Raw genomic sequence first — 24,464 nt, forward strand, 5'->3', positions numbered from 1 at the left:
AATAATTATGTACTAATTAATACATACAGCAAAGAGTACAACAAACAATGATTAGACACATAGAAACATTAGAAGTATCACATATTATTTTCATAGATGTTACATCATATTTTTGCAGTAAAATTCAAAAACTTTGAATATACATAATAATTTGCATACAATTGTACTCAGACATTTGGCAGGCTCCCACAATGTGCAGATTATAATAAGAGCCAACTATCTCTGGTTAGTCTTCCTCATGATGGGGACTTTAAGGAATATTCCCAAGCAGCTGCAAAAACTCCTTTTGTTTCGGGGAACTTCCCTATCTTCTCTGGCCCAACATGGACTGCCCATTTCTGCTTGTTGGTGAAAAAAAAAAAAAAAAAAAAAAAAAAAATCCACATCTGCTCATCTAGTCAAGCTGACTGGTTTTAGGACCAGGAGACCTCTTTTTGTCTGCCCTCTGGGCTTTTATCTGCCTCTGGACTTCTTAGCAAAGCTCATCCCTTCAGCCTTGCCCTCCCTCTGCCTGTTTCCGCACCACCTTGGGTGCCGCCTAGAAACTGGTTCCTATCCCATCCTCAGGGCCTCAGGCACCACCGGCTCCTCCTCCCACCCTCTGGTCAAGGGGCAGCAAGGAGCCACTCACTTCAGATTTCCCCACAGGTGCCCCAGGGAAAAAGTAACAATGGGGAACAAATTAATTGACTTTTAAATAGGCACAGATGGAACATATTTGGTATTTAAACAAATTTAAGTTTGTTGGTTTCATTAAGACATGCACATCTTTAGGGTCATCAGCATTAAATATATAAAAATTTGTCTACTTAGGTTTACTAAAGGTCAAATAAGCTCATGCTATCTCTGTTGCAATTTGTTTCAAAATGTTCTTGGGTGATTGTTAAGATGGCTTTCAGGGTCTTTGATAACCTGAACCTTTGAAGTTTTGCTTGGATGATAAACTGGGTTAAATTCACTGGACATTTAGGACTTTTCTAAATCAGGTGGAATGCTAAAGCACTGCTAACTAAACATAGGTTTATGCTTTTGACTTTTTTTTTTTTTTATTATTATTGTTTATTTATTTTTGACAGAGAGAGACAGAGCATGAGCAGGGAGCATCCGAGAGGGAGACACAGATTCTGGTGCAGGCTCCCAGCTCTGAGCTGGGACTCAAAGCCACAAACTGCCAGATCATTGACCTGAGCCAAAGTCAGACATCCAATCAACTGAGCCACCCAGGTGCCCCTATGCTTTTGACTTACAGCAGAAAAACTAAGGATATTTGGGTCTGTTGGAAAACATGCTTTGTGCTTAATTGATTCATAAGTTTGTCATCTAAGGAATTCTGATGTAACAATTCACAATTGGTTACTGCTTAGTTTTCACTGGAGACTAAGGTTTCTAACCATTAAAATTCTGCTTAATGTAGTTAACACTGGAACAAATAAGGAAATAAGGAAGCAAGGAAATAAGTAAAAGCAAATATGTTTGTAGAAAAGTAGATGTTTAAGTTATAAGGAAAGGAAATACATTTTTGTTGACAGTAAAAAAAAAAAAAAAAAAAAAAAAAGGAATTTTGTCCTAAACAAGACTGGTAGTTTGAAGAGAAATGGCTTCAGACAAAATCTGAATGCAAAGGAAAATTGTAGAAGGTTCGCGCAGGGAAATCTTTGGAAAGGAATTTTATGTGTGGTCAGGGAGACTAAAATTAAAATGAACAGATTTTAAAAGTACCCTGGTATAAGATTAAAATCCCCCCTCCTTTGAGCCAAAGGCTGGGAAAATGGTGGCAATACTCTCGTTGCTGGCCTCCAAATACTCTACATTTGTGTTTCTGCAAGGCAGATGAATATGGCCTGTGCCATATGAGGGATGGATGGATGGCTATGATATATGGACGGTTTTTACTGAGATACATGAGAGCCATTTTGCTACACTTAACCCAGTGTCTGCCAATGTGCAACAACCTCGATATTGTAAAATGAATACCCACATGGCTGGAATGTATTTATGTGGGCATTGCTGGAAAAGGCAGGGGAATAGACCTCAATTTTGACGCTTTTAGCCCCCCTCAATGGCCAGTTTTATCCTTACAAAAAAGGTTTTTCACCAGCCTTTTGACATGTATTTGTAAAGAGGAACAGTTTTTATTATGATCAATACATAAATTACTGTACAGCCAAAAATAAAATTAGCACATCCTCTACATCCAGGGAAGTCTTGCTTGGTCACAGCTGATACCCCCAAAGTCCCACAGGTGGGAAATGGAGGGGTGTGAGGAATCGGGAAGACAAGGTCGTTCTTGGAGGTAGGGTCAAGTGCGGGTAAAAGCGACTACTGCCAGCACCTCACAAGACTGACAGGGCTTTTGGCTGCCAGTTGCATAGCCAGGCTAAGTACAGTGGTTAGGAGATAAGGTTTCTTGTGGCCAGAGATAGGAAATTGAGATAAGGGATGCCTATTCCTCCTTTTTCCTGTAAAAATTGGAATTCTATAGGCAATTGGCAATTCCCCAACCAAGGCCAATCCTCCTTTTGGATGCATTATCACAAATTGGGATAATTTTGATCCACATACCCTGAAAGAAAAGTGACTCGTTTTCTTTTGCACCAAGTCTTGGCCCCAGTACAAATTAGAGGAGGAAAGCAGGTCACCAGAGGAAAATATCAATTATGATACTATCCTCCAATGGTACTGTTTTACAAATGTGAGGAGGATTGAGGAGAAGTCGCCTATGTTCAGTGTTTTGGGGGCCTTAAGAGAGAATCGAGTTATGTATAAGGTCCATTCTGGCCTGTTGGCAATACTTTCCAAGAGTTCATAAGAACCTTTGCCTGTACCCAAAGCATACCTAGAAAAGGAGAAAGGGAAGTCTTCCATCTCAGCCTCTTCCTCCTCAGGTCCTCGATCTGTACATTCAGGCTTAAAAACATACACTTCTGCTCCCTTCTGCCCATGTTATCCAGGCCCTCCCCATAATGCAACAGGCATATTTCCCCTACAAGAAGCTCAAGTGCTGGAAGGGAGGACACAAGGAGGCACCACTGTGATAAGATTACAAGTACTTTTTTCATTACAAGATTTAAGACAGATAAAAGGAGATCTAGGTAAATTTTCTGATGATCCAGATAGACATATAGGGGCTTTTTAGAATATTCTGGAAAGATATAATGCTTTTGCTGATTCAGACTCTTAATGAGACAGAGAAACATAGGGTTCTGGCAGCAGCTGAGAGATATGGGGACTCATAAAGCAACTCATTAATTATCATGGGACTAGAGGTCCTATAGGGAACCAGAAAGGACCCAGGCAGTCCTGCTCCAAGATCCTAATTGGGACTATGACCATCTCATTGAGGAATGGATGGCCTTTGTTTTTGGAAAAATTAATGAGGTCCCAAGTTAAACCTTTAAATTATGCTAAATTAGCCACTATTATGCAAACACAAGATGAAAACCTGGTGGCCTTACTGGAAAGGTTGAGGTTAAATATATGGGTATCTCCCTGACACCCCCCAAAGCTGCGAGGATCCTAAAGGACAAATTTGTCACTCAATCAGCCCCAGATATTTGGAGAAAGCTGCAAAAAGTTGGCTGTTGGCCTGGAAGGGACCCTGGAGGAGTTCTTTGGAATTGTCAAATGGGTACATTACAACTGAGATCATGAGGAGAGTAAGGAACAGAAAAGGAGGGTTAAGAAAAAATCTGAGGCCTTGGTTGTGGCTTTCCACACTATGTCATACTGGATTTCCCTAGGTCTGGAACCAAGTGCCATTTACTTGTCCATTCGGGGCACTGGGAGTCTGAATGCCTTCAGGGACCTCTGTCTATGAGGGCTTGGATAACCAATGTCCCTGAAAGGGAGTGATATAGTCCAAGGCTCTTTAAAATGGCTCCCCAAAACCAACTAGCTATCGTAAACCCAAAGCCTCTGGTAACTCTGGATATACAAGGTAAACCAGTTGATTTCCTTCCTGACATTGGAACCATCTTTTCTGTCCTCCTTTCCACTCCCGGCCAACTATCTGAACACTGCATAATGATTAGAGGCATCTCTGAAAAATTTTTCTCTCAGCTACCAGGGTGCATATGGGAGACTTGATTTTTTCATATTCTATTTTTTTTAATGTTTATTTATTTTGAAGGAGAGAGAGTGTGTGAGCAGGGGAGAGGCAGAGAGAGAGGGAGACAGAATCTGAAGTGGGCTCCAGGCTCTGAGCTGTCAGCACAGAGCCTGATGCAGGGCTCGAACTCACGAATTGTGAGATCATGACCTGAGCTGAAGTTGGACACCCAACTAACTGAGCCACCCAGGCATCCTTAATTTTTTCATATTCTTTTTTGATAATGCCAGAGAGCTCCACTCCCTTGCTAGAAAGAGATATTATGACCAAATTAGGGACTATAGTGCTACTAGCTCCAGGATAGATACACAATTGCCTAAACTAACAGCAATCTGGATCAAAGAACAATCTTTCCTTGAAGTAAATTTAAATACCCCTCATGGAGTTGTTCCTATGGAAACTGGATAGCCAGAAGAAGATCTGAGGATTGAGAACCATAAACTAGTTCAGGTACTTAATTATTCTAACTAATGATATCACAGGATCCAAATAAGTATGGAGGAGGGAAGAAAACTACAGTCAAATTGGTTTAAAAAATGACCAGACACGTGAAGAATTTTTTGGATGGCTACAATGGGTCTTTCCTTCCTATGGTTAGGTCTCCTCTTTAAGAGGCATTGCATTTTGGAATATTAATGCTTGTTGGCCTAACATTCTCTTTGTATGTCATTTGTAGAAGCTGTTGCACATGCCAGAAAATAAGACATCCAAGAAAATTTTGCTAGTCCGGATTTTCCAAACACCTGCCCACTATATTGGACCATGGATCGGCCTCTGAACTTGCCCTAATGTTCTCCTGTCATTGTCCCTGCTCAGCAGGAAGCAGTTAAGATCAGGCTTTGTCCCAGTTCCTAATGGCAGTTAGGAATTATGTGTTCAGAGGGTGGGAATATGATAGGAAAAGGATAGGATTCAGTAGGCAGAGGGAAAGATTAGGACCTGAGATCCCTGGGTGGGAAAAAACACATATTTTGTAACAAGGCTGGGAGGGTCTGACCATAGCAAACCCCCTCAGGCTTAAGGTCTCTCTTTTGAATACAACAGACACCACCTACTCCCCCTTAAGTTCCCCTTAGGAATTTGACAAAAGACCTGACAGACTTGAACACAAAACCTATGACCCACAAGGAAGTGGTGTGGCCTTAGACTACCCCTCATACAATGGAAGTGAACTAATCAGGAATGGACCCAGCACCTAGAGTTATCCAGCTAGTAAGGTAGAACCTGAGAAGGAACAAGGGGGAAGGGGAGGGAGGGCTAATCAGAACCTTATAAAACAAAGCCTTTTGCCTATAGTCACTTTCGAGTGTCCCCTCTCTGTAAAAAGATCTTTCATACTATTCTTCCTTTCTCATCTTATACTCTAATAAAGTTTTGTCTGCTGCTAAAAAAAAAAAATATTTAAACTTACATATATTTCATATTTTTAATAGTTCTGCCCTCATTCTCAATGTTGAATGTCTCCTAAATTTTTAATTTCTTATAAAAATAATAAATATTATCCCGCAAATGAATTTTATATATTTTCACAGTTGAACTGAATAAAAAAGTTAAGTATGTTCACCTATTGTGCAAATTCAACTCATTTAAAAATAAATATGATGGTTTTCAGGTGTAAATCAATTTACATATACTAATGTAATATAGTATAGTACAATATAGCATGGAAGTATAGTACAATATATATAATAGAAATATATAATATAATATAATATAATATAATATAATATAATATATTCTGTATTACATATATTCAGCAGATACATGGAGAAATAATAATGCTTTAAATAAAATATTAAGCTTGTCCTCAGCTACATCTCAGGTTAACAGCAGCATGGCTCAATATAATGCTAGAAAAATGTAGGAAGAGCAACTGACCAGGAGAGAACAAAGTAGAAATGGATTTAGTGAAATTTAACTATTAGAGCTAGATTCTAGTAGTGTTGTTCACCTTAAAATCTTTACCATTGGTTATTTTCTCAAAGTTTTTATGGATAAGCATGAAAAAGTCTAATGCCAATCAACCTTCTAGCCCAATAAAAATGGAAAGAGATAGGCAGTAAATCTATTTTGAGAATCATAACATCTGCAGTTGAGAGCTAATTTTCAAAGGTGAAGAATTCCAAATTGTAGTCCCCAATTTAACAAGTGTCTACACCCTACTTGTTTCTGTTTATCTATGAACAAGCTTGTTAAATAATGATGTGTAACTACAAACAGGATTCCAAAACTCAAGAAGGTCATATTTTTAAAAAAAAAAATACTTATCAAAATCACTAAATATATAAGTAAAAGCCTATTTCTAGAAAAGAATGATGTTATTTTGCTTCCATTATTTTGATTTAAAACGTATAATCCCTCTAGGCTAAGAAACAAAAAAAAAAGCATAATTAATATTTATTTTCCATTTAATGATGCAATGTTATGACCAAATGTATCTGAAAAGCCACAGGGGTGACTGGGGGGCTGTTGGTTGTCTGACTCTTGATTTTGGCTGAGATCATGATCCCACGGTCATGGAATCGAGCCCCGCATAAGACTCTATGCTGACAGCACTGAGCCAGTTTGAGATTCTCTCTCTTCTTCACACTCTGTCCCTCACACTTTCTGTCTGTCTCTCAAAATAAATAAACAAAACTTTTTTAAATTAAAAAAAAAATAATCATAGAAATTTTTATAAAGGAAAGTCACATAAAGGAAAGCAATAACATACATTTGTAAGCGTGTGCCCCGTCTAAAACTCTCTTATCCCCTCAGTCTCACGAAACATTTTCCCTGCCATAATCTTAAATTTTTGTTAGACTATTGCCAGAAAAACTGCAAAGAGAATGTAAACTAAGTATTTTCAAATGCCCTAGGACCTCCTACATTCTTCCAGTGTTACATTTTCCCAAATATATTCTTATCAAACAATAAGCTTAAAGTCAACATATTACAGTGACCAAAAGTTAACCAATAATTAATCAAGTGATTATTTTCTTTCCCAAATGCTAAGCATGATGATAATTACTACAACTACCTAAAGTACTCGGAACAAACATTAGGCAAACAATTTGATAGCTTGGTATCAGAACCCACAAGGCAGACACTACCATTTTTTCAAATCTGATGAGGAATCGGAAGTACGCAGTTGTTAAGCAACTTACTTGCTCGAAGTTAGCTACACACCTGGTGAGAAATAATCACGCTTCAGAGCATGTTGCTTTACCAAATGGTATCTCTATTTTCCTAATCACTCCACTTAGGCATCTTGCTGTTTCCCTTAGTACCTTGCCTTCCACAAAGCTCCTATCCACTCCACTGGCAGGTTCTATCAGTCCTTCCCTGAAAACACAACTCCAGTTTGTCTACTTGTCTTCAATTGTTTATCATCACCTTGGCCCAGTCCTTTTATTCTCTAATTATGAAAACTATCATACAAGTTCTTATTTGGAAAACTGTGATTGTCTACATTTTCACAATTTCTTCTTAAGTTTATGTTATAACCCTCAATTAACCTATTTTTGAAAACATAAATGTCATTGTGTTACGCTGCTTTTGAAACTCTTTCCAAGTTTCACTTTGTGCTTCAAATTCAATCTAATAAAATTCTTAACAAGACCACCAAGCCCCAGCATTATTTTGGCTCTTGATTATCTCTCCAATCTCCCCCACTCCATTGCTATCCACTATCTCTCGACTGATTCAAGAGTCACATCAGCCTTCCTTCAGCCCTTACAGTTTAGGAGGCTAATTCTCCTTCCCTATATTTTAAATCCAGTTTAAATGTTACTTCCTCAGAGAGGTGTTCCTGACCGTCTAGCTGGATACTTTCCCCCCATTATTCTCTAAATATGTTTGAGTCTTTCAGAGTTTGACATATACTCCATATATTCCATATCTACAATTCATGTGTCTTTGACCACTGATAAAAATATTTAAAATTGTTTCATAACAAAATCATTAGAAAATGTTCCAAATGTAACTTCTATTTGATTTTGAGATTGAAGGCATTTATAAGTTTGGAATCTAAACAAAATCATTAATTTTCAAACATCAAAAATATTTTTTGAAAGAATACACAAGAAGCCACATGTGTGATTCTCTTCCTTTTAATCAATATGCATGTGTAAGTGTTGGCAAACACTAGCATCTTATAAGTAATGGTTCATTCTATCTGTCTGTTGGTCTGTAGATTCTATGAGATTTAACTCAGTGTTTCATGATATCCTTTTACTAAATTATATCCCTAATGAAACTTACAAATATATAATATACCGAGTTTTTAACTTAGTCTTCAATTCTGACATATACATATACATATACATATACATATACATATACATATACACATACATAATATACACATAACTTAGAGTTTACCAGTAGGCCGAATACTCACAGAACAATTGTTCTCAAATTTTTATTGTAAATCAGAGTCACTTATGGAGTTTGTTTAAAAAGAAAATCATCTGCCTAGGTCACCCCCAGAGATTTCCATTCAGCATATTTGGGGTGAGGTCAGGCCACTGTATTTTTAACAAGCTATGTAAGGGCTTTTTGATTCACATTGTTTTAGCAGACACTTTTTAAACGTTTCTAAGTGAATTTAGAAGATAAAATTAGATTTAAATTCTGGCTTTTTTAGCAAAATCTGGTTTTATTTTCTTTGTCATCTTCAGGTAAGTAGAGATACTTCCAATTATTTTAAGACCTTTTGAAATATTCCCCCCTTATCCTATTTCATACACAATATTCCACTTTGAATTCCTTGAGTGTATCAAGTCCCTTTCTCCTTCTGGGTCTCTGAAATTGAGATTCTTTCTTCCCTATAAAGTCTACCCTCAGTTCTATATGGCTGTCATTACCCACCAATTAGGGTTCTCCCTATGTTATCTTTTCATTTCCTCCGTGAGGCCTTTTGTTCTGTTGGTTATAGGTTTGCTTGTTAGTAGGAAGTCTCAAAATTTACATATGACTTTACATGCTGCTAGAATTCAAGGCCCCTTTGAAGGTAGATCTTGTTTTCTATTACTAACGTTGTATCCCAAGTACAGAACACACTGCCTCGTATAAAGCGGGTCTCAAAAAGTAAGTATTACTTAATGTATTCATTCCTGGACAAATCATTCATTAGCCTTTCAATTTTTTTCCTTTGTTTGTGATTTTGCTACACAACTCAGAGATCAAAAATCTGAACATTACTTTAAAGTTAACCCATACTTATCTCATTTCTTAAGTTAGAAACCCCAGACCAATCAGGTTTAGAAACTTGCCATGCCCCATAAAGTCTATAATTGGTATCATATTAAAGCCCAGCACTCACAGTCTAGCGATTGGTCCATTATTTGTTCCCTTACCCTAAATTATTGTTCAAAACTAGATACTGTGTCTCTCATAGCAATTATATTTACTAACTTCACATGGCAGTTATCACATATAAAAAATGATGGGCTTAGGTGTTTTTTTTTTGGGGGGGGTTATGTTCTACACTGTATTTCTGTTTTTTAAGATTTTCATTATTGTGTTATGTTTTACCTCCTCCCCATCGCAGGCATCTTGCTAAGTCATTGCCAGTCCCAAGAGGCAGAATAGCAACTGGAGGATGCTTGACAACATTAGCCTTTTCTGTGGAATAGAAAAATTAAGATAAAATAAAATTTTCATCACAGATGGAAAAACAGTAAATAAGACAGCTTGGCATGAGGCTTCCCACTAGGTACTTACAAGCAAGAAAAGTGATGTTTTATAGCTATATACAATTATAAATTAAGATTAATTTGTGTGTATTTATAGCACTTTATGAAACACAAACAAATACCATAATTTACAAAGTGGTGGGAATTTTCAGGACTTATGCCCGAATAAAGCCTTTTAAAATTTTAACTCAGTTAAAAATTATGGTGGGTTTGATTTAACATCATTGAAATTCTCAAGGATTCAGGTATATGCATCATAGGAAAATACTAGAGGGCTATCATCAGAGTGGAGGTGAGCATTCCTGTAAAAAGTCCTTTTGCACACCAACTCTAGGTATATTTCACTTTAAGGAATAAAATGTTTCAAAAAATCAAACTCTAGAAGCTAGTAAAATGTTAAAAGTGTTTCACTGTGTTGTTCCTACCCATGGTGCTGCTTTGGGTCAGAGTAAACAACATAAGAACTGGGTAATTCTGAGATCAGCAGGGTTCTTTGAGATTAAGGTTTACAGAACATAGTGCTTTGGGTTCAGAACAGTAAAGATCTCTGCCATCAAAATTCCACATAGTTTTGTGTAAACCATCATATGCCTTTGATGACTCTCACGAACATATATTACTTTTCTTTATTTTTTCTACCTGCTCAGCCCTCAAAGTGAGTGTGTGTCTGTGTGAAGAATGTGGAGACAACAGATTATTTAGGGATGGATATGCCCCAGTGTAGTCAGTGAGGCTTAGATTTGGGAGGCTAAAACAAACTCACAATATTGTACTGTTTTCACTAACATTCTTACAAGATCTCCGGCTCTATTCAAGCAGCTCTAATTTCTGCAGTTTGTGAATTCTGATTTTCTCCTTAGATAATGCACATTATACTATTTACATCTTTTATTGAAAGGCCCAAGAACACAGTTTTCAGTGTTTCTTAAAAAAAAATGGACTAAAGTCATAAGATGTTTACCAAAAGTGTATTGACAACATGCATTCACTTTTAATTTGAATACTTTTGTGTGTATGAAAAGATAGAATATTTTCACCTGCATTAACTGAATCAAAGTTTGCTTCAATTTACATAGACAGCAAAACTTCTTTTGAAGCAACTATTTCCCTTTGGTGAAGGGCCCATTTTTAACAAAGAATTGTTCAATGTAGTAGCTGAAATGAGAACTAAAGAAATGGATATTTGTTTGGAATTTATCTCCTGTTAAAGGCCGGTACATGATCATTTTACTGACTTGTAATGAGTTGTGACATCTGACTGTCTCTGAAAAACCAGATAATTTTTCTCAACCATCAAGCTTTTGTGATACATGTCTGCTTTTGATCCTCAGTCATGTATCTGCTTTGTTTGCTTATTAAAAAAAAAATGTTTTAAAAGTTTAAATAGAGAAGCAATATAAAATAAGGTTAGGCGTGAGCTCGAATCCTAGGTCTATCAATTCACAGCTCTTAAAACGTTGTTCTAATTATTTAACCTCTCCATATATTAAAGCCTCTTTCTATAAAATGGGATTATCAATACTATGTCAAAAAGTTGTGAGAATGAGGATGGATGGGGTAAAAATATAAGCACAAGGTCTATGAGATAGTTCATGATAAATAAAAAAATAGCTATGGTAATAATAATGATTGATGCATGTGATATGAATGTAAACAGAGGGTAAGGTTTCGAGGCTCCATGCTTCAATGAAATAAGTACATCTATTTGGCACACATTTTATCACAAATGCTAAGATGCTCTTTGGCTCCCTCTTCGGGGCAAAGAAAGAAATGGAATCTGTAAAGCCTGATTTGAAAATAGCTCTGAGGATTTAGGAAATTCCAAGAAAAATGGATTTAAAAAAGAAGGATTTCTATATAGAAATTGCAAATTATTTTACCAATTAAAATTTCTAACTGTAGAAAATACATTAAGCCAGTAAATAACGTGCAACATGCCAGATGTCCGATTATACCACCGTAGCACTCAAAGATATCAATGCATTAAATAAGATAAATAAAATATAAAGAATTTTCAGTTGCCAGTCTCACCCCAGAGACATTAAATATGTGTCTTCATTACCTATGCAGTCCAAAATCCATCCCACGGTTCCATCTCCACCACAGGCTAACACTCTGAAATCAGGAACATCACGGAAAAAGTTTAACCTGAAAAATAAGCATGTGATGGCACATGATTGATACTTTAAAATTAGAACTTGTAAAGTTTTGTATTCTTAGCATTTTGTCTAATGACAGACATTTTTAGTTTATGAAAACTGTCAGATAACATCAATGATCTTATTGAAAAATATTCAATAACTATCGAGAATAAAATTCTAAAATAAAAGAACATCTCGATTTAAACATATTTTAATTGTATATTCTAGATTCATCAACTCTTAAGTTTACAAAAACAAAACTAAGACATTATAATTTTTATTAAAATATCCTCTCATATTTGATCTGCAACTCACAAATAACCCAAAGTGACAAACATTATAGTATTTAATTCAATAATTTTCATTAATCAAAAATGCTCTTTTGAATCATTATATAAATATAACTATTATGCCAGCAAATATATTTTTGAGAGTTTTCAGCCTTTCCACCACTGGAAGAAATCGATCACATTGCTTTTGGGGTTCTGTTTCCTTTGACTAATAGGAGGCTTCCCCTTGGCTATTGACACGGCCCTCTGTGTTTGCTACTAGGAACACTCAAGCCGAATTGCTGGGTGGGCTGCAATACATGACCATAGCTTCTGTTGCTAATGCAAAGAGCATCTGCTTGTTAAAGAAACCCACCTTGGGGAAAGCTAAAAAGGCAGGTATCACAGGCAGTTATACAATTGTATATGCCTATTTTCTTGCAACAAAAATAAATAAATAAATAACTGAAACAGGACAGAAATATGTGGAATGTGTCTTTTATCTCCCTTACCCAGGGGTAACCAACTGGTAGTAATATAACATTCAATCCTCCAGGAAATTTTTCTATATATTTACATATGTGAATGTACACATATGAGCATTATTATTCACATATTTTTAACGTGAATGGGATTATGCTATACATCCTGTTAATGTATTTGTGTCCATTTTTTATTTAAAAATGTGCAAGAGATCCTGCCATGTCAGCTCATATAGGGTTGCATCATGATTTATAATAAGTGAATGCATTATATAAGGTATACACTCTATGGTCAAATAAACCATTCCGCTTCATGTACTTTTAAACTATCTCTAGTGTTTCACTAATACAAAAAATAGGTATTATACTTAATACTACTTGAAGCACGTTTATGTGAACATGTGCATGTTTTTGAAGGCTAATCTTCTAGAAGAGAAATGTTCCAGTATACCATCATATTACTCTCTGAACAGCTCCCGCTATGAAAGATGTAAATATCGATTTCCTTCAACTTCAAAACACTGTAGGTAAACCACCTGAGGATATTTCTTCAGTAATAGTGAAAAATAGAATTATGCTATTATTGTCAAATCACATATCCCTGCTTGCTAGTGGATTGAGCATATTTCTGTAGGTTTACACGTGTGTGATCTCTTCTGTGGACTGCATCTTCAAACCCTCGTCATCTTTTCCACTGAGTTGTCTTTTATTATTATCTTATGAACTCTACATATTATGAATGCTGTGTCTCATTCAAATTAGCATTATTACAAAAACAGTTTGTTAAAGTAATACAAATAGTGCGTAAATATAATAGAAATGTATAAAAATTTACTAAAACCCCACCATCGGATAATTAGAGCCATTAATATTTAGAACATGAAACTTCCAAGTATTTTCTTAGGTATTATATTATGGATATAATGTTAGACATGTTGCAATATTTTCTTAGAGACTATTTCCCATTTGTTTGCTCATATTATGTATAGCATAATATTATGCATAATTTAAGCACCTATGTACTAATTGCCCACCCCAAGGGAAGAACATTCCTAATAACTTACATAGACCTCTGTGGTCTTTCTCTCTTCCTCATACACAAAGGTGAGCACTATTCTGAATTCTTAGTCATTATGTGCATGCCATAGACAACATATTGTTCGCTTTTTGCTTTTTCCATGTAGCATTATTACTAAGATTCATTCATGTGATAGCTGAAGTTATCTCCATGTATAGTTGAAATTATTTAATTTCTATTGGTAAATATCATTTAGGTGAATGTGCCTTTTGAAATCCACGTCGGTGGACATTTGGATTGGCTCATTTATGTTCTTACAAAAACTGTATTGGACATATTCCTAGGTTTCGTGGACAGTTGCTACTTTCAGAGTAGGATATACTTATATGCAACTCTAGTTTCCCAAAGAAGTCTTACCAGTGCATGCATCCATTCACAGTATGGATAAAATTTGGCTGAACCCATTCTAACACTTATAATGTCACACTTCTTAATTTCATGTGTTTCCTCTTCTGTGAAATGGTTAATCATGACTTTTATTTCTTTACTCCTTTGTCTCTTGTTGATTTGTAAAAAAAAGTCTTTAATTGTTCTTAATTTTAATGCTTTTTTTTTTGCAACTATCTTCTATAAGTTGTTTTTTTTTACTTTAATGTGTATTTTAATACACAATATTTTAATGCATTCAAATTCATCAATCTTTTCATAAGTGGTTAGCCCTTTGGCCTATATTGTGTAACAAAAGTTTGCTTACTTGGAGGTCTGAAGATAATTCATATATAATCTTTTGTAAAATTTCAGTTTTGCTTTTGACGATTCTTTGTGGTGGTACGAGGTAGGGATCCCTTTATTCACTTCCTGTTCTCTCCCTTTCTCCCTCCCTCCATCCTCTCTTTCTTTTTGTCTCTTTCTTTCTCCCTTCCTTCCCTCTATCTTTCCTTGTGGCTCTTGTGCACCAATTTTTCTCTCTTCTTTGTTCTTTTTATTTATTGAATAATTCCACTTCCTAGCTCCACCATAAATCAGATTTCTATACATGAGTATATTTCTTTTTGAACTGTTTTATTTTATTCATAAATCTGTCCATCCCTCAACCAGTACCACATTCTTTTAATTCCTTAGGTAATTTTATAATAAGTCTGTATCTCATAGAGTGTAAAGAATCTAGGCTATTATCCCTTCTTTGCTTTTCTATATACATTTTAAAGTTAACTTGTCCTATTCCACACACACAAAACAACAAACAAAACCAATTATGATTTTGAACAAAGTAACATTCAGCCTATAGATCAATTTTGGGAGAATTAAAGTTTGTATAATGTAGTGAAGTTTCCTCATCCATGATACAGCATGTTTGATTTATTTTAGATATTGCTTAGTGTCCTTCAATAAAGCTTTTAATTTTCTGCTTCCAGGTCTTACATATGTGTTATTAGGTTTATTCTTGGTTGTTTTATAGTTTGTGTTGGTATACTAAATATTACTAAAATAGTTTATTACTGATGTTTTGTTGCTGGTATAAGAAAATATATTTGACTTTTATATTTTGATCTTGCAAAGAGCCACATTACTCGTGTGGTTTCTATTGCCTATATTTTGTAGATTCACTTGGATTTCTATGTAAATAATTGTATGATATGCTGATAATAATGGTACTATTAGTGATCTCCAATCTTTCTAATTGTTATTTCTTTTCATGCTGTCCAGAGCTCAAATATATCGCTGAACTGGGATATTCATAGAGAACACCCATATTTTTTTCCTAAATTTAAGTGGAGTATTTCTGTATTTTCCCCCACTTAATATGATGTTTTTGTACAGATTTTCTTTTTTTCTTCTTTTTTGAATGACACCTTTTATAAGGTTCATAAAATTTCCTTCTATTCCTGTTATAGTAGGGGTTTTTTATTATGAGTAAATGTTTAAATTTTTTTCTGCATCTTTTGAGATATTGATATGGTTGATCTCATTTAATCAGTAATGTAGGGATACACATTTAGATATTTTTGCATTATTAAAATACCCTTACAGTACTTTACATACCCAAATTGGATATTGTTTATTACTATTTTGTAGAGAACTGGATTTAGTTTGCTAATATTTTCCTTAGACATTTTGAATCTATATTGATCAAAACAGACTTACTATTTTTCTTCCTCCTACCCTCTCTGTCTAATTTTTGTCAAAATTATTTATAACTCATAAAATTAGTTCTAGAATATGCCTTCATTTTCATTTTTTTGGAAGCATCTGTACAATTTTTGGAAGGTAGCACTTCCATATAAACTATCCAATTTCTGGTGAGTCTTTATCTCTTTCTTTTTTATATAATTTTTTCAATTCCTTTAATAATTATTGAACAAAATTTCTATTTTTAATACTCCCTAAATCAGTTTTTGCCATAATATATCCTATTAATTTGTTTATCTCCTAAATTTTCAAACATTGACTCACTGAAGCGTAGAAAAGTTTTTCAAAATATGCTGGCAGATGAAAAGTTTACTGTAGAGCTAATTGTTTCTCGTGAAAGCCTAACCATCCATTTGACTCACCATTGTTCTTCTACTCCATGATGATGTTTCATCTGTTATTCATTCTTGTTTCTTTTAAAATTGTCATCATTGGTTCTTCAGCAGCATCCTACCCCCAAACATAAACCCCATGTGACTGTCAGACCAGCTTACTCTCTGTAAATAGATTGCTAAATGGATTGAAAAATTGACCTCTCTATCTCAGCCTCTTATTCCACTCAATCCATGCTGTTTTCCCTAGAGATTCATTCATTCCTTATTTCACTCATTCACTGAATAGTGGCCTTGGAAAATTATTTAATCATTCTGAGCCTCAGTTTCTTTTCTTTAAAATGAAGTTAATAACATTTGCTTCATTGGGCTGTCTTAAGAAACAAACAATATGTATATGTAAATTACATTGTACTATCCACAGGTTATTACTGATTCAATCATTTTCCCTTCATTAAAAGTAGTATATATGTTTTATAGGTCAGAGTGTCATGCCTTTATTTCCACCCCTCCCTCTCCCTCAGTGTTCTGGTAAAATCATCACAGGGAGAACTTACTACCAAGCAAACCTGGATGGACAATGAGAAGTTTTCCTACCTCCAATCTGAAACTGTGGCCGGTGAACTACTGGGAGGCCTACTTATGGCATTACGGCCAGAACGTGCAGAGAAAAACAGGTCTGAGTGAGAACAAATAAATCCAAGAGACTTGGCAAGAACCAAACTGCAGGGCCCTGCATGGGCACTTTTTACTCATTAAGCTGTAAAGACCAGCAGATATGAGGATCCCACTTCACATGACATCCTAACAGTAAGAAGGATGAGGGAATAAGGAGTGTCTGGAAAAAATGCGTGTTTGTGGAAACTTTAGTGCTGTGTATTATACTTTCACCTACCAATTTCAGAGGTCCACTTGCAGAATTAATACATATTAATATTTCTCAATCAAGTAATCATGTGTGGCTCCAGAATTTATTTAGGTTGCATTTATGGAAATGTATTGAAATTAAAACTTAAGGTGATTTATGAAGTGGATTAATAATTGCTGAGTTTCCAGGGTTGGTCATCAGTGCTCTCCTAGGACAGTTACTATTCAGCCGCAATAGCTACATGTGAAGGAGATCTAATATTAATGTACAGCTTTAGTAGCTCTGTGTCGGCTGCTTTCCTACCACATTTACTCAACAGCCAACACTACAGCACACACTGTAAAAAAGGGTGGTGAGATCTTCAAGCTTAATACCACTAAAAGCAAATCAAGATATTGCATCTAAGATTTAGAAGTCTACTTTCCATTGCTAAGAAGTGTTAGGATAAAACTGACAAAGAAGATTGAGGAAGTTTTAATAGTTACCTGACAATAGTATTTAATACACACACAAGGAAAACTTTTTTTAAAAAGAGAAAAGAAGAGCTATAGTATGGATTCCATAATCTTGGAAAATATATGTGTATTGCTATTAAACAATGCATATATTATAAAATTATATTCTTTGATATTTACAAGAAATCAGTATGAGATTCATAAATATTGTCAGCATAATAATGCAGGATGAGTTCTCATTAGTAAATACTATTCATATTTCTTAGCATTAAAGAAACACAAGGTTGAAGGATCCAAAACGACTTTGTTATATGTCCTCAACTCTTCCTTTTCCTCTTCTTTGCTCAGAAAAAATGTATCAAGAGCTTGCCTTAAGAAAGGTCTGCATTTTGATTTAGGCATTTTGAGCCAGAAACAAGCATATTTATCTCTTATTATTTAGGTCAATTCATAGTCATACCTTCAGGTACACAGTTAAATATTACTCTTATGGTTATAAGATTAAATGGCTTCACAATTGCCTCACTAAAATCAGATTGAATCTTCTGAATTGTGATGTTGCTATTGTTTTTGAAACCATATTGCTAGTCTAGAAAAATAATGTTTGATATCTTCCACTTCATTTCCTAATACCCAGACCGCATCTATACATACCTTGGTATCACTGGATACTATTATTGCTGCCGCAGTCACATTGGAAAACCTATGCATGAAGCAATTATGTTCCCCAAAGTCTCCTCTCTACTGTATATTGCCAATTAACAAAGTATATTCCACGGCACCTGGGTGGCTCAGTCGGTTCAGCATCCGACTTCTGCTCAGGTCATGATCTCACAGTTTGTGAGTTCAAGACCCCATTGTGCTCTGCTGACAGCTGGGATCCTGGAGCCTGCTTCGGGTTCTGTGTCTCCTTCTCTCTCTGCCCCTCCCCTACTCATGGTCTGTCTCACTCTGTCTCTCAAAAATAAATAAACTTTACAAAATTTTGTCTACAAAATACATTCTTATATAGTGTCCTTTTCTGTGGATCTTGATAATGTCAGCTTCAAAGTGATTACTCATCAACTGTAAAATGCCTCCCCCATCATTTCAGCTTAAAGTAAAACTACTTATAACCATGTCCTCCCATCTCATATCTTATGTATTCTCTTTTACTAAAAAAATATAAAGGTTAGGTAAACTAGCAAATGAACCTGTTTTAACAAATTTGGCTAGTCTTTCAAGGATACTGTATGAAAGATGGATTTATACTGTTTTGGCAAGAGGGCATTTCATGTGGATAAGTGGGATAGTCATACAAAATGTGACTTGAACTCCTCATGATGAACCCAGTATAAATGCTGTTACCACCACAGCCAGAAATAACTTCCAGAGTATTTGAGAAAACATGTATCCCAATGAACCATTAATAACTGAAACATTAATTTTATTATCTCTGGAAAAATCAAAAACATATTTTATGCATATGTATTTTACAAGAGAAGGAGAGAAAGAGTACAGGAGAAAGGCAGTGAGAAATAACAGAGATAATGAGAGACAGAAAATGAGAGACTATTTTTCCTGGGAAACCTCTGTTATCTTATTAAATAACCTTAATGTTCTTCCTCACATAAAATGAGTTAGAGAGGATAAATCAGCAAACAATCAGCTCTGTAATGTGGTCCAAACATTCAGTTCTTTTTTCACTAATGCACATAATTCTTGGAAAATTAGTGTGTTAAAAATATCAAACTCTCTCAGATCATTTTTCTTTTCTTTTTTTTTTTTCAACGTTTATTTATTTTTGGGACAGAGAGAGACAGAGCATGAACGGGGGAGGGGCAGAGAGAGAGGGAGACACAGAATCGGAAACAGGCTCCAGGCTCTGAGCCATCAGCCCAGAGCCTGACGCGGGGCTCGAACTCACGGACTGCGAGATCGTGACCTGGCTGAAGTCGGATGCTTAACCGACTGCGCCACCCAGGCGCCCCTCTCAGATCATTTTTCAATGAATAAAAACAAATAGCTAAAATAATTTTGGCCTTTTACTGAAACTATTCATGATTTCATTTGTATAATAAAATACTTCTATAAAGATCTTACTTTAAAATATACTTATTCTGGTATGTAGAAAAAGCAACTGATTTAGGATTTCTTAAATATATATAAACATAAATTAGTATTTAAGGACCAAGTAGCTGAGGAACATAAAACAACCTTTTTTTTTAGACATTTCCTCTCATCTCTACATGTTAAGAGTTTTCTGCATTAGAATGAGAGGTAGGTGATTTGACTCAGTATTTATCTAACTATATTTAGTACTGTAAATATGCAATGAACCTTATGGCCAGGTACCTGTGTCTTCATCCCTCAAAATCCTAATGTGTGTTTGTGTGTGTGTGTGTATGTGTGCATGTTTAAATACATATATACATAAATATATACACACATACAGTTTGCCTACTAACATATATGAGTATGTTTGAAAATGTAATTTAAATATTTCTTCTAAGTTTATAATTATATGACTACAACCTGAGTAGAAAAGACTGAAAATTTTGAAGTGAAGAATGAAGAGAAAAATATGATGAAGAGTTTTAATTTAGCCAGAAATCACACATATTTCCTGATCGTTCAAAGAAGTTAACTTGGAAGAATTCATTCCTAATACTTCCAGTTGGAAAGCACAAAGGTATTATCTGTGGTCCAAAGGACATTATCTAAAATTAACTCCTAAAATGTAACACCAAAAATGATTAGGTTGATGGGGCGCCTGGGTGGCGCAGTCGGTTAAGCGTCCGGCTTCAGCCAGGTCACGATCTCGCGGTCCGTGAGTTCGAGCCCCGCGTCAGGCTCTGGGCTGATGGCTCAGAGCCTGGAGCCTGTTTCCGATTCTGTGTCTCCCTCTCTCTCTGCCCCTCCCCCGTTCATGCTCTGTCTCTCTCTGTCCCAAAAATAAATAAACGTTGAAAAAAAAAATGATTAGGTTGCTTAGGTCTTTTTGGCAAATCTACTCAAATCCATTTTGTCATTTTAATGCTTTTATTAGTAGTAATTAGAATGAGTTTTTTATATGCATTAGATCATTCCACCAAGTTAATTTTAGAATGTGAAGTAAGAAGGTATTGTGAATTATGAAATACATCTGAACTACTATGGAGGAAAAAAAATACTTTGACAGGGATCAAATACAAAAGAATAGTTATAAATGTCTAAGAGAGTTACGTTTAATAGAATATTTATACACTGAGAAAAGCAACTTTTATGAATGACACAGCACCTGCATTGATCCCTTTATTTAATATGCATTTATTAACTACAACTCTGTGCCAGGAACTGAGTTAGATTCCAGAGACCGAAAAGCAAGATAGAGTCCTTGCCTCCAGTATCTGACTGGTTTAGTTGAGAAAGCAGACAAAATAACACACAGTTCAGGTCACAATAGAAAGTTCTCTGGGAGCAGTTGATGCAGATTAAATTGAGGAGTATATCAAGGTAAGTTAATTCTCTGATGAACTGGGAACAGGATGTGAGCGAAGGATTAATATATAAGAAGAAGGGTGAATAAAGGATACCAGGAAAGTGATTAGATCAGAAATTCTGGACAGTGTGAAATAATGCATTGTCAGAAGAGAAGGGACAGTGCTATTTATCATATTATGGAATAGAAGTCAGTGAGCAAGTTTGAGAAAGGGGAAAAAATAGTTTCATACTAGACATGCAAAATTTGAGACATCTACAGGATACTAACCTGGAAATGTTGTCTAGAAGTTGTACAAATCTATATGGGACTGCAGAAAGAAATCTGAGATGGAAGGCAATATTCAGAAACAATCCAAATATATTTTGATGATCAAAATCAAGAAAGTAAGTAAGAAGAGGGAACATACAATAAAGGTTAAAAGGGTCGTGATGGAATACAGCAGACAAAGATTTTCTCTTTTTTGGGATTAAAACCTTGAGCAAATTATTTAAACCGTCTGATCATGAGCTTCCTTATCTGCAAATGGAGAAAATGCCCAAGTGATAAGTTTGTTGTATTTTGACCTACCTATTCCTGACCTATGCCCAACAAATACCATTATTTTATTATTATAAAGTTAAGGAAGCATATATGCATGAAACAGAGTTCTGAATATGAAATTCTAGGAAGATATAATTTTCAAGGTATGAACCAGGAAAGATGTATCCACTTACATAAGAAGCAGCAACCGTAGAGATTGGATACAATTATTTCCTAATATCCAAGGGAGAGGAGACTTTTAAAAATAAACAGGGCCTTTTTTAACATCTACAAGTTTATTATTGACAATAGCAGTTTCCATAGAGAGTCTCCCAAATACACTGAAGAGGAAGTGGAAAAGTGGAAAAATAGTTCACACAGGCATTGCTTAATCATTTAAAGTTCTGCCAAAATATGAAGCCAAAATATTAATAACTTCCTTTATAACACACACAAGAAAACGTGGAATTGTACATGAACATTAATATGGAAAAATCATTTGATCTAAATGAAGAGTCATGCTTCAAAGAGTGATAGGCAAAGAGATTTTCTGTAGTTTAAATGGTTGTTTTGAGAAGATAATTAGCTATTAATTTTGAAGCAGATACTGATGCTTCTACAGTGTATTTGTGCTTGCAGTTTAAATATGGTCAATGATATCACTAGAGCTCCCATTGTCGATGGTATATATTGGTAAGTATTCCATAAAAATTATGTATTCATAATCAATTATTTCTGAGAAAATAGGAACTCAGACCTGAATTTTTCATTTAATATTTGTATTGATTTTTTAGCTACTTTTTGTTTAAAAGTTTTATTGCAAAATAAGAAAACTATTACAAACAAATATTTATAAACTATATGTTTATTTTTTTTTAACATTTATTCATTTTTGAGAGACACAGAGAGACAGGGCATGAGCATGGGAGGGACAGAGAGAGAGGGAGACACAGAATCTGAAGCAGACTCCAAACTCTGAGCTAACAGCACAGAGCTTGACCCAGGGCTTGAACCCATGAAATGGGAGATCATGACCTCAGCCAAAGTCTGACGCTTAACTGACTGAGCCACCCAGGTGCCTCCAAACTACATATTTAGTTAAAGAAAATACTGAAGAAGAGTATTCAAACTATTCACTAAAATTCTTGGCAGGGCTGCTCAACTTCTCTTCTTCACATTTATTTAATACACATCTAACCAATGATTTCCCCCAATTTCCACTGACATTGCTGATTGGTACATTTCTTCTCCTTTGCATCTCACAAGGGGACAGGAGTCAGTGGCCAAGGCATAAGGGGCTGGTAGACCAGTTAGCCAACAGGGTGTTTACTAACATTTAATTTTATTTTCGAACTCACTGTATACTGTACTTCAGAAGAAATTGTTGCTTGTCTTTGTGTGTGGGAAAAACCAGGAAAAGAGAGGGTTTTTTTTTTTCTGGTAATGTTTCAGACATAATGATTACATACTGAAGCATGAACACCATTCACTGGACAGGTATGTATCTTTTACCCTACTAGAGGAAAACATGGCAGAGACTGGATATACAGTAGAGCTCCCAAACTCATCATCATCAGAGTTTACTATAATGTACTGATTAATGATAATATTTAAATTAAAAATGTAAAATTCCTGGGCAAATACTAAATTGGGATGGATCCTGGAAAACCAGGAATAGACCAGAAGAGTCCTGGGTAAATATAATTATTATACTCACTATAACTGTAGGACCCTATGTGATTTGGCCCCTCAGTAACATTTTCCTATGCTATTTCTATCCTTTCTGGTTCAGCCACCATGGCCATCTTGCTAATCTCCCCCAAGCATGTCAATACTGTCCCATCCTGATGCTCTTCTCCTTGGTCCTCCCTCTACCTTAAATGATCTTCTATGAGATGGCCAAATGGCTTGCTCCCTCATCTCCTTCATGTCTATACTCGGTGACTTCTTCCCTGCTCAGCTTATATAAAAGAACAGACCACTCACTACCCATGTATATTCTCTTTACTTTCTCTGCTGACATAATGTATATTTTGTTAGTTTAATTTGTCTTCCTCCACTGAAACATAAAGCCATGTGAGTAGAAACTGTTATCTCTTTGTTCAAACTGGACTGGCACTTCTAAGACTTGTTCCTCACATCTGTTAGCCATTTAATAAATATATACTGCATCAATTTATGTCACTATCATTGTTGTGATTATTGAGCTATGTTTTACTTTTTACTTAGCTGTTGCATAGTTATTCTATTTTTGGTATGGATTACACTGCCCACTGTTATTCCTTTTAATTAAATTATAGGACTAAGCTATATGATCATCACTCTTAAAAGATTCTGACATAAATATCTACTAAGAGTTATCTCATTTTCACTCATTAGTAGGGACGTGTCCTTTAACTGCCTGGGGTGGATGGGAAAAGTTGTACCAGAAAAGACACTGGGCAGGTTAGCAAATTGTGAATACTCAAATAAACTAGTTTGGTAATTATTAGAAACTTTTCTTTCATGGGATAAAATAAAAAACAGGTTAAGGCATATAGATAAATGAATTGGTTATTTCTAACAGCCAATTCATGTGAAACTGTTTTTTTTAGAGTGTTCAAGGAATTTAGAATCACATGGGTCTCTAGTATAACTGCTATTCAGCCAACGAGTATTGCTTTCTTTGTGAGATGAATAACAAAAGTTCAGTATTTTCAACATCTTTCAAGTCATAATTCATTTGCTGATATATGTGGAAAGTGACTATAAAGTTGTAATACCCCAAATTGGGGAGTTCTTCTTTAAGGCAGGTGATTATATGACTTTGTTAATTGTAGGAGCACATTGTTTTGTTACCTTTACTACCCATAGATTTTTAATATAAAAAAATATAAAAACCTTTACCACCCATAGATTTTTAATAAAAAATCAACTTCAAACTCATTTACTCTAGTGATAA

General features: G+C 35.2%; 1 protein-coding gene across 10 annotated transcripts in view; it reads right to left on the bottom strand.

The window, feature by feature from the left end:
* The window catches only part of DGKB (diacylglycerol kinase beta), a 714,685-nt gene that overhangs the window by 411,443 nt on the left and 278,778 nt on the right, over window positions 1-24,464 (bottom strand). For all 10 annotated transcript variants that reach the window (XM_045494973.1, XM_045494971.1, XM_045494970.1 and 7 more), the window contains 2 exons: window positions 11,849-11,934; window positions 9,626-9,715 (listed from right to left, as the gene is read on the bottom strand). In XM_045494973.1, the coding sequence (XP_045350929.1) occupies window positions 9,626-9,715; window positions 11,849-11,934 (176 nt within the window). The remainder of the gene's footprint in view (window positions 1-9,625; window positions 9,716-11,848; window positions 11,935-24,464) is intronic.

The sequence above is a fragment of the Leopardus geoffroyi genome, chromosome A2 (assembly GCF_018350155.1).
Source record: "Leopardus geoffroyi isolate Oge1 chromosome A2, O.geoffroyi_Oge1_pat1.0, whole genome shotgun sequence".
Lineage (NCBI taxonomy): Eukaryota > Metazoa > Chordata > Mammalia > Carnivora > Felidae > Leopardus > Leopardus geoffroyi.